The 19,316-nt window shown below is 39.3% G+C and overlaps 1 protein-coding gene across 3 annotated transcripts in view; it reads left to right on the top strand.

Moving 5' to 3' along the window:
* The window catches only part of THADA (Thyroid adenoma-associated protein homolog), a 33,646-nt gene that overhangs the window by 11,412 nt on the left and 2,918 nt on the right, over window positions 1–19,316 (top strand). For 2 of the 3 annotated variants that reach the window (XM_069503853.1, XM_069503856.1), the window contains exons 8-25: window positions 2,207–2,397; window positions 3,462–3,669; window positions 4,389–4,544; window positions 5,240–5,454; window positions 7,313–7,427; window positions 8,992–9,137; window positions 9,779–9,943; window positions 10,634–10,792; window positions 11,131–11,206; window positions 11,973–12,043; window positions 12,324–12,434; window positions 12,975–13,116; window positions 13,884–14,114; window positions 15,465–15,617; window positions 16,661–16,786; window positions 17,580–17,683; window positions 18,064–18,148; window positions 18,914–19,089. In XM_069503853.1, coding sequence (XP_069359954.1) covers window positions 2,207–2,397; window positions 3,462–3,669; window positions 4,389–4,544; window positions 5,240–5,454; window positions 7,313–7,427; window positions 8,992–9,137; window positions 9,779–9,943; window positions 10,634–10,792; window positions 11,131–11,206; window positions 11,973–12,043; window positions 12,324–12,434; window positions 12,975–13,116; window positions 13,884–14,114; window positions 15,465–15,617; window positions 16,661–16,786; window positions 17,580–17,683; window positions 18,064–18,148; window positions 18,914–19,089 — 2,630 coding nt within the window. The remainder of the gene's footprint in view (window positions 1–2,206; window positions 2,398–3,461; window positions 3,670–4,388; window positions 4,545–5,239; window positions 5,455–7,312; window positions 7,428–8,991; window positions 9,138–9,778; window positions 9,944–10,633; window positions 10,793–11,130; window positions 11,207–11,972; window positions 12,044–12,323; window positions 12,435–12,974; window positions 13,117–13,883; window positions 14,115–15,464; window positions 15,618–16,660; window positions 16,787–17,579; window positions 17,684–18,063; window positions 18,149–18,913; window positions 19,090–19,316) is intronic. The other variant, XM_069503855.1, reaches the window with a different exon arrangement.

Here is a 19,316-nt window from a genome sequence, read left to right on the forward strand (position 1 = left end):
GTTGCAAGAGAATATCCATAATGTTCTCAGAGGTGTGTGAAGTCTGCCAATCCGTACTTGATCAGCGTGGTAGGCTATGGTCAAAACCACGGAACAGAAAGAACAGTGGAAGTGCAATTCACCAAAATGACTATAGGAACCGCTGTCGCCAAACTCAAACAAATATACCGATAGTCATATATTGCACTACAAAGAAACAAATCATTTGATTTGTCGTTTAAGTTTAGTCAAAACTAGCCTACGTCACAGATTTGGAAATAAACCCTGACGTTCTAGAAATAAGATTTATTTTGCTTTAGCGGAAGAACGTATTTACGAGCTATAGTCACACTCACGTCACACTAGATTCAATTGTCCAATTAATTCCGCTACTTGACCATAGATGGCGGCATTCTAAGTGGTAGCAATTATAAACTTAATTACGTTAAACATATGGTTGACATTTGCGTGATCGGTCGATTTTTTTTCCTCCTCAGCTAAGGCCGCACCACGTAGCTCAATGAATTACCTATCGATATCGATAGATACTCGTTATTTTGTTCATTCGCAAAAATAAAATTAAAAAGGTAATTATAAAATTGAATGAAAGTGCTGGTATGTATGCATGCCTTTTACAAGTATGCACAATAAATACTGCAACGTATGAAAATAGTTAAATTTTATTTATTGCCCTTGAAATAAAACATATTTGTTAAGAAACTGGCGTTTCGAAAGTCTTATTTTTAATTTTAATAAACGGTGTATGCGAACATTTATGTATATATTTTTCGACTATTGCCTTCATCAAATCGGTAACGTGATTAGACGCAGGAATCTCCGAATCACTTTGTCTTTTTGAAGAACCTGGAGTGACCACATTTATCATTTTGTGGCTGAAACCAAAATTAAATTTTGAGAATAAATCCGTACTAATATTATAAATGCGAAAGTGTGTCTGTCTGTCTGTCTGCTAGCTTTTCACGGCTCAACCGCTCAACCGTTTTTGATGAAATTTGGTACAGCGATAGCTTGCATCCCGGGAAAGGACATAGGCTACTTTTTATCCCGGAAAGTTGAAAAGTTCCCACAGGATTTTTAAAAACCTAAATCCACGCGGACGAAGTCGCGGGCATCATCTAGTACCTATATAAAAATGAATAGGAGAAAAATTAATTAGTGTGTTTATGAATTAAATTTGATATTTAGTCAGTCAATCTTCATACAAAAATATAACTAAGAGGTGGTGTTGTTTTGTATTATAATATCAAGTATTTTCAATACTTACTGAAAGTAATAAAATAAAACAAGGTTACTTACTTGATTAAAAAACTTAACGATTTTCATTGATGGAAGCGCAATAGGTTTCGTATATCTATATCCTTTATTTGATATTATAAAATCGACTTCTAAAAAAATGTTCAGAGCATAATATCATGCTTGATTTGGTTGGCATCCAATTAACTCTACCCGTTGCATCTATCCATTTCTCTTTAATGCTTGCATCTTTGGGAAACCTAAAAATATTTTAAATGAAGGTTAGAGGAACTACTGATGTCTATTTAGTGATCAATGCAACGTCTCACTCATTAATAAATTATAATTATTGCGTTACTATTTATTTATATCCTTGTATCGATATCAATCGATAAATTCAATATTCGACTTGGCCACATCACTACTTGAGTAGCGAACACGGAGCGAAGTACTTTCGGAATAGAATCAATCCAAAATAAACTTTATCTTAATTGGTTAAGGTTGATTTTGACTAACCGTTCTATTAAATATTAGTAAATTGAAATAAATTAAGATTTTATAGAAAACAATGAAATTCGTACTTACCGATGATACGAAACACCTCCATTTTTAAGATTTTTTCTCCTACTATCATTTTTACACTCCAAAACGGAACAGTGACATTGCTAGGGCAATATGAATTTGTCGCGAGACTACCAACTCCACGCGATGTTAGAACGCGACTGGGATCAGTTTTACGTAACTACGCTTAATTGTGGCACGCGTGCCACGCCTACTTAGCACTTCCACTGTTTTTTCTGTTCCGTGGTCAAAACCCTTCTTACTCTGAGAGGAGACCCGTACTCTGTCTACGAGATGATGAATGATGTAATTGTGATAATCAATTAGGTAAACTTAAAGCTACGAGGGTTCCAAACGCGCCCTGGTGTGAGAAGCCCACAATAAACTCAATGTGACAACTTGTAACTTTCAGGCCATTACTGCCCTACGGGCTTTATTAGATAAGCACGTGCGTCGCGCTCGCAGTGACGTCACAGTCACGCACTGGATCCAACCAATAGTAGAGCACGTTGCGAAGCGGCAACTTCACTCCTCTGAACTCAACATCCTAGAGAAACTGCTCTCTTATGCTGTCAGGCTGGACCACGGCGTCATGGATTATATGTGGGTAATCTGAGATAGATAGATCTGCTGCGCGATTGCGGGAGAGTGACAGCTACAATGTCACGATAGCAATTACCTTTGTAGGGCGATTGTCTAAAACATAACCTTTACTTAGGTTGTACTGTCAGGTTGGTACCATATAAGTTTAGTGAAGATTTGATGAATAGTTTCGGAAATAGAGGACGGAATTCCTCAATGGGCAACAGCAAACCGATTGCGATCACTATAATAGCTTAGTGAAAACTAGACTCTTAACCATCAGTACCTCAGTACCCTTATTATAAATGCGAAAGTGTGTTTGTTTGTTGGTTTGTCCTTCAATCACGTCGCAACGGTGCAACGGATTGACGTGATTTTTTGCATGGGTATAGATAAAGACCAGTAGTAGGGCGATTGTCTAAAACCTGCATCAATCATTATTACAATCTCAATTATTCTGATTGGCTGAATTTGTGCGATTCTTGTTGCACCAATGCATTGTAGCCAATAGTGAGCGAGCGTTAACCAATCAGAGATGATTGCGATCGTGACATTGTAGCTGTCATTCTCCCGCAATCGCGCAGCTGATTAGTTGATGCTCGCTCACTATTAGCTACAATGCATTGTTGCAACAAGAATCGCACAAATTCAGCCAATCAGAATAATTGAGATTGTAATAATGATTGATGCAGGTTTTAGACAATCGCCCTACAGGTCTTTATCTATACCCATGCAAAAAATCACGTCAATCCGTTGCACCGTTGCGACGTGATTGAAGGACAAACCAACAAACAACCACACTTTCGCATTTATGATAAGGGTACTGAGGTACTGATGGTTAAGAGTCTAGTTTTCACTAAGCTATTATAGTGATCGCAATCGGTTTGCTGTTGCCCATTGAGGAATTCCGTCCTCTATTTCCGAAACTATTCATCAAATCTTCACTAAACTTATATGGTACCAACCTGACAGAACAACCTTTGTAAAGAAAAAAAATTGTGAAAATCGCTTCAAATTTTATTTCGTTACATTTGTCCCTGGACCGAACCAAAGACTTGAAATTGGAGTAAACGATTTGTTTCTAGCTTATCGTATGTCAAAGATGTGTGCTCAAAACCCCCATACGACATATACCCTGACATGAAATGCGTGTTGATGCTGTTGAGCGTCGCGCGCCAGGCGGGGGAACTGAGGCAACTGGCCGCCGACTCCGGGCACAGCTGTGTAGACATGTGGAAGGATACCATTAGCTATGACGTCTTGAAAATGGCCGCCGTCGACTCGCGGCAAGAGGTATTTGGATTATTTCCATTCTTAGGTTTCCGTATCTCTAGAGAAAAAAAGCAAATTTGTGGTAACATCACAAAAAAATGTGTTCATGAACAAATAATTACCATATTTTCAATTTTCAAAGTAGATAACTATACCAAGTGGGGTAAACATATGAAAGGGCTTCACCTGTACATTCTAAAACAGATTTTTATTTATTTTTGTGTATAATAGTTTTTGATTTATCGTGCAAAATGTCGAAAAAATTACCCGTACTCGCAACGTGACTGCCCAAACGCACACGACTTCGAAAAGTAAGAGGAACCCGCCTCAGTCGAACCCGAAACTAAAAGTGTAGACTTTGTTCTACTCTGTTTTACTCACGTTGGTATGTTACCTACATATATGGGACGTCATGGCAAATTTAAATGGCGGATATCTAAAAATATAAAAGGAAAAGGTGACTGACTGACTGACTCATCTATCAACGTAAAGCTCAAACTACTGGACGGATCGGGCTGAAATTTGGCATGCAGATAGCTATTATGACGTAGGCATCCGCTAAAAAAGGAATTCTTAAAATTCAACCCCTAAGGGGGTAAAATAGGGGTTTGAAATTTGTGTAGTCCACGCGTACGAAGTCGCGAGCATAAGCTAATTAATTACAAATAAAATTATCCCCCAAAAATAAGACAAGAAATTAAACGCTTTTGTGTTAAAAATGTTGGCACTATAATTTTCAGAACCGAATCTTATCCATATCTCTGATAGTAGAGTCGCCGAAGTCGACAGAGATATTCGCTCGAGGAGAACTGGACTTTATGCTGTGGTTCATAAAGTACAATATCAACGCGCAAACTCCGCACTTCCGACAACTTGTGCTCTCCTCTATGAAAAAGGTAAAGAAATTTCGACACTGAATAGTATATAATAGACTTTTATTCAAGTAAACTTTTACTAACTTTTCGGAGTTATGTGCGTTTTAATTAATTAAATATCACTTGCTTTAACGGTGAAGGAAAACATCGTGAGGAAACCTGCATACCTGAGAGTTCTCCATAATGTTCTCAAAGGTGTGTGAAGTCTACCAATCCGCACATGGCCAGCGGGGTAGACAATGGCCAAACCCCTCTCACGCTGAGAGGAGACCCGTCCTCTGTAGTGAGCCGCTAATGACTTGATCGTGATGAAACTTTTACAAGTGCTTTTGAACCGTCAGCTTGTTTAATTTACCACTGATTCGGAATGACGTTCCTACCGAGAATAACCAGAAAGAAACTCGGCGGTTGCTCTTTTCAAGAGATCAATTTACAATATTATTATACCACATACTGTACAAGAGATGAACTGTGACCTAGTGGTTAAAGCCCTAACAATAAATACCTGTCAAAGTAGCCCTAATGTGACTCTTACTGTTAAAGCGAGATAGCTAAATGCATTAAGCTCTTATTAGAACGTGACAAAATGATTATTTTTGTCCTTATCACCGTGGCAACTTTTTGTTTGTTAAGATGTATTTGTACGTGAGATTTTTTTTTTTTTTTTTTTTTTTTTTCTTCTTGACAATGGGAACTCTAACTATTTTTAATTGCAGTTTATAAGACGTTTAGAGAACAGTTACAAAGTTCTTCTTCGGGAAAATGGTGCCAATACTCAACCTGATAAGGATCAATATTACTTGAGATTCGTCGAGGATTTTACGGCCTTATGTTTTGAGAGTTTAGTTAAAGGAGCCAATTATAGCAGACGCTATGTTGCACTGCAAACTCTGGTTTGGCTGGAAAACGTACAATTGGATGGATATAACAGGTAAACTTTATTTGAAAAACACGAAATACATACTTTCTCCCACAGGCAGTGGTCCGACCGCCGACGATGAACGAGAAAGGAGTAGAACTAGAAACTTAACGAGTTAGCGATCAGCGGGAAGCGAGTGTGTAGTTTCGATAGTTTTGTCGCCGGGCTATTGCATTCGCCCGCCGTCGCTCAGTCCTTTGCAAATCTGCGCGCGCATTACACGTGTTCAAGCGAGCGAATATCGTTGAGCGAGTTGATTTTTGAAAGCTCGTCGCTCAGCGACATAACTAGTAAAGCGAGTCGTCGCCGGCAGTGTGAACAGTCAGAGAGCAACTTTTGATATATGCATCTCTTTCGTTTACACGGAATGTAAACATATTGTGCGTTTCGTGAGAGAGAAAATCCCCGACAGTTAGTCGTTTTCTCGCCGGCGGTCGGACCACTGACACATGTTCGGAAATTGTTTTATTATTAAAAAATCGTCAATCGGCTCTTTGCGGTAAGCAACAAATTAACACGCCAGTAATTTCCAACACGACTAAAATAGATATTGCTGGACAGTTTCGTACTGGTAACGAAGTTCTAAATACATCATCATCATGATCAACCCATCGCCGGCTCACTAAAGAGCACGGGTCTCCCCTCAGAGGGAGAAGGGCGTTGCCATAGTCTACCACGCTGGCTATGTGCGGATTGGTAGACTTCACACACCTTTGAGAACATTATGGAGAACGGGGTTTTTCAACGAGCGGACCAACAAATTCCTGAAAGGCCGGCAACGCATTGGCGGTTTCTCTGCTGCTGCTCATGGGCGGCGGTAATCACTTAACATCAGGTGACCCGCCTGCTCGGTTGCGTATGAAACCAAAAAAAAAGGCGTGGACCCCCCTTTGTTTCTGTGAGATAATCAATACTTATAATAAAACTGTAACAGGTCAAATTCTGTACATTGAAGATATTTTGAAATTTTTTTTGAGGGCACTCTATAATCGATACTGAACACAAAACTGTAATTTTTTTCATTTTTGTCTGTCTGTCTGTCTATCTGTCTGTCTGTCTGTCTGTCTGTCTGTATCACGGCCGCGCATCACGCTGAAACTACTGAATGGATTCCAATGAAACTTGGTACGATTTGAGGTCATACTATGAGGAAGAATATAGGAATATCCCGAAATTTAGCATGGTTCCCGTAGGAGAGGGGATGAAAGTTAAAATGTATACTGAGTTGTCATTCATTAACGCGTAGTCCGATTTCATTCATTCTTTTTTTGTTAGAAAGGGGATATTTTAAAAATTGTTCCGTAAATATTTCAAGGTAATCGGTTTTTAACCGACTGTCAAAAAGTAGGTGGTTCTTTTTTCTACATCGATTTTTTCGAGGTTTCTGGACCGATTTGCAATTTTTTTTTTAAATCAACAAAAAAAGTTTTCGTGGTGGTCACATAAAAAATTCTGGATTCAACTCCTTAATCCTGATGCTGCAGGGTTACTGCCCGCCTGAGTTATCAAGATTCAGGAAGTGTTCATAGTGAATTCATATTGTAGGTATCAAGCAACGACTTTATTCTCAGACTTCAAGTCTCAACTCCTCAACCCTGATGATGTAGGGTACAGCACTCCTAAACTATAATGTTTCAGGAACTGCGGATGATGCAAAATTATTTTAGGTACCAAGCATAGGCTACATCATTGAACTTCGGATCCTAACTCCTCAATCCTGATGCTGCAAAGTACTGAAGTCCTAAATCGTGGGGATTTAAAAAAAAATTAAAAAATTTAAATCGACTGTTAGGCGGAACGAAGTTCGCAGGGTCAGCTAGTAAATAAATAAATTTGTTCTTCCAAAGTATCAACAAAAACATAATTTTAGGGTATGGACGGAAGAGCAGGTGGAAACACTCCTGTACCATCTGGGAGATAGCTATGAGATCAACAAGGGGCTAGCGTTGGAGCTGCTCACTCGATGTCCGCACCAATTATTGAAGGTAATCAAAAATACATACTTACATTCTAATTTGACGACCTCCCTGGCGCAGTGGTGAGCGCTGTGGTCTTAATAGTGGGAGGTCCTGGGTTCGATTCCTGGCAGGGGTTTGGAATTTTATAATTTCTAAATTTCTGGTCTGGTCTGGTGGGAGGCTTCGGCCGTGGCTAGTTACCACCCTACCAGCAAAGCCGTGCCGCCAAGCGATTTAGCGTTCCGGTACGATGCTGTGTAGAAACCAAAGGGGTATGGGTTTAATAAAAACCGCCATACCCCTTCCAGGTCAGCCCGCTATCATCTTAGACTGCATCATCACTTACCACCAGGTGAGATTGCAGTCAAGGGCTAACTTGTATCTGAATAAAAAAAATAAAAAATAAAAAAAATATGATAAATGCGAAATCTGTCTGTCTGTTAGCTTTTCACGGCCCGACGGTTTAACCGATTTTGAAGAAATTTGGTACAGTGTTAGCTTACATGCCGGGAAAGGACAAATCAAATAGTTATTTTATTGATTACCTACACTAAACTAAATCAAGATTTGCAAAAAAATGTATGATCCATCAGTACCCTATTATAAATGCGAAAGTGTTTGTTTGTTGGTTTATTGGTTTGTCCTTCAATCACGTCGCAACGGTGCAACGGATTGACGTGATTTTTGCATGGGTATAGACAAAGACCTGGAGAGTGACGTAGGCTACTTTTATTCCGGAAAATCAAAGAGTTCCCACGGGATTTTTGTCTATATATATATATAAAAGGAAAAGGTGACTGACTGACTGACTGAATGACTGACTGACTGACTGACTGATCTATCAACGCACAGCTCAAACTACTGGACGGATCGGGCTGAAATTTGGCATGCAGATAGCTATTATGATGTAGGCATCCGCTAAGAAAGGATTTTTGAAAATTCAACTCCTAAGGGGGTGAAATAGGGTTTTGAAATTTTGTAGTCCATGCGGACGAAGTCTCGGGCATAAGCTAGTTTACAATAAAAATGTATTTAAATTTTGCATTTCAAATTTCACCGCGAAAACGCTACCCGCCATCTTTTTAGGTTCATGAGCTGTCATGACGTCACACGGATTGGTAGGCGACAGTGGACATACATTACAACTTCAATCCATGTGACGTCACAGTGGGAATTAACATGGCGGCTACGGTTGGATGCGTTTTGGATATTTGTAGAACAGATAAAAGAATTGAAATCTTTAAAATAAATTATAAAATTCATTATATAATTTACTAGCTTATGCTCGCGACTTCGTCCGCGTGGACTAAACAAATTTCAAACCCCTATTTCACCCCTTTAGGGGTTGAATTTTCCAAAAACCTTTCTTAGCGGATGCCTACGTCGTAATAGCTATCTGCATGCCACATTTCAGCCCGATCCGTCCAGTAGTTTGAGCTGAGCGTTGATAGATCAGTCACTCAGTCAGTCAGTCACCTTTTCCTTTTATATATCATTTTTCGATTTCTTGTTGCTAATACTATCGTGTTAATAATATTTTAGATTTTTTCTCGCTTGGTGTGAAATACCATATTCTGTTTTTTTTTTTCAGGATGTAAAGTACACAACAAGCTTGGATCTGGAGGATATTGTGACAGAAGTGTCGTCCGTCAAACCGACGGACTGTGTGACCGCGGTGTACAAACTTAAACTGCTTAGGAGCAGACTACCCGAGAACATAGTACAGGGAACTGACAGGTGAGACATATCATACCACCACTCACCTCTACTAATACAAGCACGCTGGACTTGCCATTCATTATCATCATTATGAACAACCCATCGCCGGCTCACTACTGAACACGGGTCTCCACTCAGAATGAGAAGGCTTTGGCCATCGTCTACTACGCTGGCCAAGTGCGGATTGGCAGACTTTACACCCCTTTGAGAACATTATGGAGAATTCTTAGGCATGGAGGTTTCTTCACGATGTTAAAGCAAACTATATTATTTTTATTAGTTATCCTTAGCCTTATCTCATTACTTCGTGCCAAGAATACTGGCTGCGACTGCATTTCCGCGCTGGACAGTCAGGCCGATCCTTGACGCAAAAAATGAGTCGGTCCTTCTGTCACCAAATGGGGCTAATAACCGTGGTGAAATATGTCGATTTTTTGCACTATGACTCCGTGGCCCCAGGGTCCCCACGGCAAACGAAACAAAAATGTCACTCTCCATAAGAGAGGCATACTTGCGCTGCTTACCAGTTTTAGCCATTTTTGCTGCGGCTCCCGCTCTTGATGCTTTGTCCCTGATATGACACGGAGCTAAAATAATTAAGATTTAAGGCCGCCAGGGGGCGCTGCAGTTCTAGATAAATTAAATTGTCTTTTTTTTAGCACAATACCCAACAGAGTGAAGTTCGTCCTATTGAGCACATTACTGAAGGAAGCTCAGAAGCAACTGGTCGTATGTGAACAGAGTATAGTGTTTGGAGCTAGAAATGCGCCCATGTACGGTGTACTGCATTGTATTGGGCATTCCTTAGAACCGATTGGACCTTTGTAAGTATCATTTTAATATACTTTTACACAAATATATTATAAAACTCCACATAAGAAAAGCTCCTACATTCGTATTTAAAAAAAAACCGGCCAAGTGCGAGTCAGACTCGCGCACCGAGAATTCCGTACTAGTCGTATTTTTTCGATATTTGTACGATAAATCAAAAACTATTATGCACAAAAATAAATAAAAATTTGTTTCAGAATGTCCAAGTAAAGCCCTTTCATATAATACCCCACTTGGTATCGTTATCTAATTTTGAAATTTAACTAATTATTATTTGTTAATAAAAAAAACTTTTTTGTGACGTAACCACAAATTCACAATTTTCGTATTTTTTCATTTAATTGTGCTATGTCTGTCTGTCAACAAAGGGATCTTATAAGGGTTCCTTGTTTCCTTTTGAGGTACGGACCCCTAATAAATAATTTATTTATTAGGGGTCCGTACCTCTACCTACCGATTTAGTTTTTTAGAGAGCTGTAGTTTGGCATCACGCAGGTAAAGTAGTACAATAAAATCTTGAAAAAAAATTACTTGACCGTTTTTTTATTAAGATTTTAGCAAATAGAAAACCTTTCAAGCGCATTCTGAACCAGTGGTAGATTCACAATTAATTCACGCGATTAAAAACATATTTGTAAAAGTTCATTTGAGTGAAAATCTTTCAATTTCTTTTTCTATTGCAGCGAAATCCCCCCGGCTAGTTTATCAAGTTTCATACAGAGTTTGGTGACCACTTGCATGCAAGTGTGCTCATGTGCGGGCGCAGTATTGTGTAGCGCGGCGCCGGAGGGACTCCTGCCCGACGTCACCCCTCAGTCCGCCACGAGTGATTCCGCTGGAGGGTAAGTGTATGAAAGCATAGAATAAAACCGGCCAAGTGCGATTCGCACTCGCGCACGATGGGTTCCGTACCATCCATAATAATATTATAAATGCGAAAGTGTGTCTGTCTGTCTGTCTGCTAGGCTTTCACGGCCCATCCGTTCAACCGATTTCCGCACATTGTCTTGATTATGTGACTTTTGAGTCCACCAATCACAACAAAGCATTCTCCCCTGTCCCCCGCCGACATTTTACGATTTTGTTTTCATGCAAAACCTTGTATTTGTGTACTCTTGAGGTTGAATTCGCATGTGGTCTAAGGATAATGTTTAAAATTTAGGTCATTTTATTTTTGCAGTTACATACGTCTGGAGGACGGAGGAGAGGTCACCGCGCAAATGGTTCTACTCTGTGCCTGGAGATCTGTAAAAGAGGTACACAATTGCATTTTTAGGGTTCTGTACAGCAAAAAAAAAACACCCGACAATCGCTCATCGACACTGTGAAAAAATGTACTACTTATTGTAAAATTGCGCTAAATGGCTGATTGTAATTGGACTTTTATAATTCTAAGACCTTTACCTTCACCTTAACCTGTGAACCCTACTTAGCCATGATAGTTTTCCTTTAAATTTGATTATATACTACTGCTATGAATTTTTGACGTTCCTATATACTACCATTTGGCTGATAAAGGGAGGGGACACTTTAACAAAAATTAGCACTTTAAAACATCATATTTTACAATCGGATCTAGAAATTGAAAAATGATGTTCCCACATCCACAGTATTTTTAAAAGACCTATTCAACGAAACCTCACACTATGGGGTAGACGAGAAAAAAAAATCATCCCCACTTTACATGTAGGGAAGCTACCCTAAAAAAATATTTATCACAATTTTATTTCACCACTTTGTCGGTGTGATTAATATTTATATGCCAAATTACAGTTTTCTAGCGTGATTATTATTAATTAATACCCATGCCAAATTACGGATTTCTAGCACTAATAGTCTCAGAGATTAAACGAGGACGGACGGACATGGCGAAACTATAAGGAAACAAGGAACTTGTTTACTACGGAATCCTAAAAAGAACATTACTTTATAGAAGTATTTTTAACGTAAAAATACTTCAAGTAAGTTACGTGCATTTTTAGTCGTGTAAATTATTCATGGTGTCTATTTGAAACTTGTCAGGTATCGTTGATCCTCAGCACGACAGTGAACCAAATCGTGCAGCACGATGAACTGGAGCCCGCCACCCTCAGGTACAGCCTTTTTTTTTTTTTTTTTTTTTTAAATACAGAAGGGGAAAATCCTCATGGACACCCGAAGGTAGAGCCGGACTCTTACCGGCTAAAAACCCCTTCTGTCGCCCTGTTCGCCGTGTGCCCGCCTTTCAGCCTAAACACAGTAACATTATTGTCTATAATATAATTCCTATTTAACTTGTTTTTCTCTTCGCCTTTCTTCTTCCTCTTTAGAGCTTATTATTTTTTCCATAAAGCTTGCAACAAGCATCCATGTGTGTTCATGTTGTAACATCAGGTACAGCCTGGTGAAGGTTATCGGGGAGCAGTTCACGTCGCTGCTTACCGAGACCAAACACAGAGGTGCTTTCGAGCAAGTCTATGTCGGATTTACTAGGCTTTTGACCAGGTATGTTGAATATATATTGCTAGCCGATGTCCACGACTTGGTCCGCGTGGAATTAGGTTTTTTAAAAATCCCGTGGGAACTCTTTGATTTTCCGGGATGAAAAAGATCCGGGATAAAGACCTGGAGAATGACATAGGCTAATTTTTCTGCCAGAAAGTCAATGACTTCCCATGTGTTTTTAAAAACCTAAATCCACGCGGACGAAGTCGTGGGTATCATCTTTTTTAAAAATCCCGTGGGTACTCTTTGATCTTCCGGGATGAAAAAGATCCGGGATAAAGACCTGGAGAATGACATAGGCTAATTTTTCTGCCAGAAAGTTAAAGACTTCCCATGTGTTTTTAAAAACCTAAATCCACACGGACGAAGTCGTGGGTATCATCTTTTTTATAATAGGTAGTTATTAAAAGGATTAAAAAATCTCTAATATACTTCGCGACAGGTCGAGATGGCAATCGGGCGTCCCCACCCCGATTGCCATCTCGACATGACGTGTACTACAGGAAGCTTAATCAAATACTAAATCAAGGTCATTTTTAGTTTATGGCGAAGTCCAGATCCGGAATTCAACGAGTTGCCAAAAATCTGGCTCTCTGAGCTGATGCTGGCGATCGAAAGTGGCGACTCCAACGCCAGGCTGTGTGCCACCCGGCGCAGTGCGGGCCTGCCCTTCATGACACAGGTTCGATGCTGTTTTGGTCTTTCTCTAACGTAACATTTACATTGGTATATACCTACTATAGACATTGGTTTGTCCTTCAATCACCTCGCAACGGAGCAACGGATCGACGTGATTTTTTGCACGGGTATAGTTTAAGACGTGGAGAGTGACATAGGCTACTTTTATCCCGGAAAATTAAAAAGTTCCCACGGTATTTTTATAAATGTAAATCCACTCGGACGAAGCCGGGGGCATCAGTGTAATATGTTGGCTAACTAAGTTGGAACGCGGGATTTGACTCTACGCAAGTCTTTCTCACTGATCGCTTCCATATCGTTTATTTTCGAGTCAACTCCGACAAATATACTCAAATTCCAACTTAACTATACTCTGTATATACAATGAACCAAAAGCTTAATTTGCTGTAATCCGCTGAAACAGGTTGAATCTGTATGGTGCAACATGCAGCATGCGAAATGCACCGCCTGCCCTCCCACTGCTACCCATGCAGGAAAAGCAGCCACAAATTACAGCAAATTAAGCTTTTGGTTCATTGTATGTCATGGACTTCGGCAAAGTTACGCCTGCTTCTATACCAGTGGCGTGCAGCTCATAGAGGCATAAACGCACTGCTTACCCGCGTTGTAAAAAATCAATGCTTATTTTTCATTAAAACCTGCCGGAAAATAAGTTTATACCTAAATGCATACCCTGGCTTGAAATCCTGTGCACGCCACTGTTCTATACAATATACTCTGTATTTTTTCAAATATAACTTTCTCTTCCAGGCCCTAGTAACGACAGAGTTGCAAGTGACAGTCAATACAAAAAGTTTTGATTTGTGTATTACCACTTTACTACGCCTCGCGCGAAATTCCCCGCGCAAAGAGACGCGCTGCCATTGTCTCAACATCCTGCGAGCCTTGTATCGCAACTCCCAACTAGACGACATTGTCGGCACTTATGTCGGTGAAGGACTTATGGTGGCACTACTGGGCTTCGAGAGCGGAACGTGGATTGTAAGTATACTAAAACATAGAATCTCAGGTTTATCGGTACTGAAAATGTGTCCCAAATTATAGCAGAGGACCTTAACTATTTACCAAAATTACTCTTTTATTTATTTACTAGCTTATGCTCGCGACTTCGTCTGCGTGGACTACAAAATTTCAAACCCCTATTTAACCCCCTTAGGAGTTGAATTTTCAAAAATCCTTTCTTAGCGGATGCCTACGTCATAATAGCTATCTGCATGCCAAATTTCAGCCCGATCCGTCCAGTAGTTTGAGCTGTGCGTTGATAGATCAGTCAGTCAGTCAGTCAGTCAGTCAGTCAGTCAGTCACCTTCTCCTTTTATATATATAGATTGTAACTGGAAAGATGTGAAGCAATTTGTCCCAAACGGACACAAAATGTTCGCTAAAAATTTGCGGTTTAATACCTTCTCACTTGCAGCAAAAATGCTTGTAGTATCATATTAATTGTATGGAGAAATGCCTCAACCAACTATTTTGCAATAATTTCCGCCGGAACTTAGTAGTGTCTGTAAGTGAGAGATGTAAGGTCTCGCATCAAGTTCCTAATTTAAAGAGACGCGCTGTCACTGCCTTCATCGTGAGAGCTTTATATCGCAACTCCCAACTCGACGAAATTACTAGTTAGATTACTTAGTACTTATGGAGAGCGGCACGTGGATTGTAAGTATACTAAAACATTTATAGGTAGGTACTGAAAATGGATTTCTCCCAAACAGTAGCAAAAGTAGCAGACAATATACCGGCTTTTTTTCGTCTATTCTATTCTGTAATAGCACTACGATCGAATCGAATCGAATCTGAAAAGTCTGGTCGGTTCGATGGCTCGGTCTAAACTCTAACCCTCTAACAAATAAACCTGGAATAGCGGTGGAATAGTTATACTCTGTTTTGTCTTTTTCCTTCAAATGTCAAATTACTGATGACAGAGAAAGACAAAACAGAGTATAACTATTCCACCGCTTTTTCAGGTTTATTTGTTAGAGGGTATCAGATCGGATGTTAACCTGTTAGTAAACCCAATCTCTTAAAATCAACCCAATCTCTTATAATGTTCTTGATCGATTACGTTTTATAACTTCTAAGCCAATTCCAATATAGCCCGAGAAATCTAACGGATCGCTACGAAAACTACGAAGGTTTGAAACACGCCCTAATCTAAAAAAAAAATCAACCTCTCGGACTGCCAAGGGTCACTCGTAGAGATCTCTCATAGAGATAAGTGCTTCCATTTCCACTTTTACTCTCCTTTTCTCTTTATTGTAAATGTTTTTTGGTACAAATTAAAAAAAAGCCTAAAAAAGGAAGTTTTCAATTCGGTGCACATTTCCCCAGGAGCGCAATTCAGCAACGCTGTTGTTCAGCGCGCTGATGGTGCGGATATTCGGCGTGCAGCGCTCCAAGGACTCGGAGAAGCTGTGCGTCCGCAACCGCATGACGGGCCGGATATTCTTCCTCAGATACCCGCTACTATACGACTTTATGCTTGTGAGTAACAGTTCTGAACTGCTGTACACATAGTCAAAATAATCAAATATTCAAAATCCATACTAATATTATAAATGCGAAAGTGTGTCTGTCTGTGTGATAGCTTTTCACGGCCCATCCGTTTAACCGATTTCGATGCAATTTGGTACAGATATAGCTTGCATCCCAGGGAAGGGCATAGGCTACGTTTGATCCCGGAAAATTAAAGAGTTCCCACAGGATTTTTAAAAACCTAAATCCACGCGAACGAAGTCGCGGGCATCATCTAGTAGGTAATAAATTGCACTTTTTGAAAGAAAGAAAGAAGAAGGTCGATTATCGGTTCGGTCGATATGTAAGCGCGGCAAATTTTAAAAATATCAGTATATCAGCTCTGAAATTAGAATGACAGACCTGGAATAACCTAATTTGATAGAACGGAAATAAAAATAAGTAATTCTAAAGTACCAATTGAGGTTATTCCATCTGTCATACTAATTATGGGGCTATTATAATTATTATGATATTTTTTTAAATTTGCCGCGCTATTCCAGTCTCATCTTTCGTTAGCCGCACTTATCTAATTTATTGTATTATATTGTAAGTTGACATGATTACGGCACATGTTGCACATGCCCAACAACCGACCATCAAAACGTGTAATTTATTATCTATTTTGAATAAATTATTGACTTTGACTTTGGTCACCAAATCCCGAAATAAATAGAATTTGTATGAAACATGGGCCAACAGAAATGTAACTAGTGTCAGTTGTTAGGGCTCGATGCTAAAATTGTATTTATCTAAATATATAAAAGGAAAAGGTGAACTGACTGACTGACTGCCTGATCTATCAACGCACAGCTCAAACTACTGGACGGATCGGGCTGAAATTTAGCATGCAGATAGCTATTATAACGTAGGCATCCGCTAAGAAAGGATTTTTGAAAATTCATCCCCTAAAAGGGTGAAATAGAGGTTTGAAATTTGTATAGACCACGCGGACGAAGTCGCAGGTATAAGCTAGTATATTATAACGCTGTATCTCTAGTCGTCTTTTCCAGGACAAACTAAAGGAAGTAAGCGCGAACGGCAAGGAGCAGCTCCTGCATCCGTCGTTGTACCCAATCTTACTGTTACTGGCCAGACTGTACCCTTCTTCCTTGGAAGGGACTGTATCCAATTTGAAGGTGATTTATATTTCAAAACGGTTTTGAGCCACCAACCAATAGTATGTCCAACCAACAATAGTATACAAAATCCCTCAACTTAAAACAATCTTTGCTCAGAAATTCATAAATTATCTCGGTCCTAAACTATACAATGCAATATGCAAAAAGATAATGCTAAAAGATTTTACAATTAATAAAATATCTCAATGCTCTAAATTATAACGAAACTGAGGATCTTCTGATTAAAATAATATGATTGAAACAAACTAGCTAATATAAACAACAAATAATACACATACACACATACACACACACGCACCCACACAAACACACCTTAACACACGCACTCACATACATGCACACCACTATTACTTGTAATAGACACCGGTATAACATGTCCGACCTTAGCGCACCAAATTGTAATAACATTTATTCAAGTTTTTAGAAATGGAGAAGGCAACCCACTGTAATACAGTGTTTACTAGTGCAGGGGTTGCCCATTCATACGTCTACTAGACCTAGATCTACTTAATTATTACTTGTTTTTATCTGTATTTTATATGTAATTTAATATGTAATAATATCCAATAAATTTAATTTAATTTAATTTAATCACAAACACGTTTTCAAAAACCATTTGAAATTCAATTAGAATACATAGTTTCGTTTAGTTGGTGGTTCAAAACGGCTAGCGCCCACTGAGATTTTCGTTTCTCATTTGTATGGGATTAAGTAGCAAAGAGAGCGGTATACTAACTTCTTTTCCGCAGATAGGGTACAGTTTATGCTAAAGCACGTGTTCTGCACACAGTTGGCGACGTTCGTGCCTCTCGTGGTGTCGTGCGCGCACGCGGCCACGCTGCACACGCGACGCCTGGCCGCCAACGCCATTACGCCACTCGTGCCACCCGACTTGTGAGTTTATCTTATATATATAAAAGGAAAAGGTGACTGACTGACTGATCTATCAACGCAAAGCTCAAACTACTGGACGGATCGGGCTGAAATTTGGCATGCAGATAGCTATTATGACATAGGCATCCGCTAAGAAAGGATATTTGAAAATTCAACTCCTAAGGGGGTGAAATAGGGTTTTGAAATTTTGTAGTCCACGCGGACGAAGTCGCGAGCAAAAGCTAGTGATATAATATAATCACTAGTGACTAGCTAGATGATGCCCGAAAAAACAAATAACCTTTTATCCATTCGACCAGTCATCATGTCATATAATATGTGACGTCATCATGAATTCAAAATGGCCGATATACTTTAAGATTTAAACACGATTGTTTCAGATACATATCCCACGTAGAGAGCATGCTCCAATTGTTAAGTGATGAGAACATCAAGAGAAACTTTTGCCACGGCATATTATTACAGGTAAGCCTAGCATTATAGTTTTTAGGGTTCCGTACCTTAAAAGGAAAAACGGAACCTTTATAGGATCACTTTGTTGTCTTGTCGGTCTATCTGTCTGTCTGTCAAGAAATCCATAGGGTACTTCCCGTTGACCTAGAATCATGAAATTTGGTAGGTTGGTAGGTATTTAAAAAAAAACCGAAAACCGTGAATTTGTGGTTACACAACAAAAAAAAATTAAAATAACGTGTTCAATGTTCATGAACAAGTAACTGGTATTTTTATTTTTCAGAGTAAGATAACTATAATAAGTCGGGTATCATATGAAAGGGCTTTACCTGTGCATTCTAAAACAGATTTTTTTTAATGCATTATAGTTTTTTATTTATCGTGCGAAATGTCGAAAAAATGCGACTGCAGTACGGTACACTCGGTGCGCGAGTCTGACTCGAACTTGGCCGGTTTTTTAATCCGATACAAGTTAGCCCTTGACTGCGATCTCACCTTGTGGTAAGTGATGATGCAGTCTAAGATAGAAGCGGGCTAACTTGGAAGGGATATGACGGTTTCTAGGGGTATCGTACCGGAACGCTAATCGCTTGGCGGCACGTTTTTGCCGATAGGGTGGGGGAACTAGCCACGGGAGAGGCCTCTCACCAGATCAGACCAGAGACAATTTAAAAATTATAATTTCCCAAAATTGACCCTGTCGGAAATCGAACCCGGGAACTCCCGTTTATAAGGGAGATAGTCGAAATTACAAAAATGGCATCATTTCTTTTTCAGGTTTTAAAACTATTAAGTTCTCGTCCCGAAAGTCTCATAATCGATGATAAAACACAAAATCACTTGGCTGATCTGTTCAGACAATGTGTTTGGATAATGAAACAGTGTTCAGGCGATGTACCCTGCTATGTGATAACTGATGAGTATATCAAAATTATCAATGTACTTATAAGGAGGTAAGATTTTTAAGTCAAAGAAGGTTTTTTTAAGGAAAACTTCAAGTGCATTTCAGCGATACATCTACAGTACTTAAAAATAAAAGCAAAAATAAAAGTTAGAACTTATGTCAAATAGTCTAATTTAGACTTATTGCTTAGGTGTTAAGTTTTATTTTAGAATAAATTATACTCATTTTTAAGAACCTGGCCACTTGAGCTATGTTTTGTCCGTGATTTGTCATCTA

Source organism: Maniola hyperantus, chromosome 16 (assembly GCF_902806685.2).
Source record: "Maniola hyperantus chromosome 16, iAphHyp1.2, whole genome shotgun sequence".
NCBI classification, from domain to species: domain Eukaryota; kingdom Metazoa; phylum Arthropoda; class Insecta; order Lepidoptera; family Nymphalidae; genus Maniola; species Maniola hyperantus.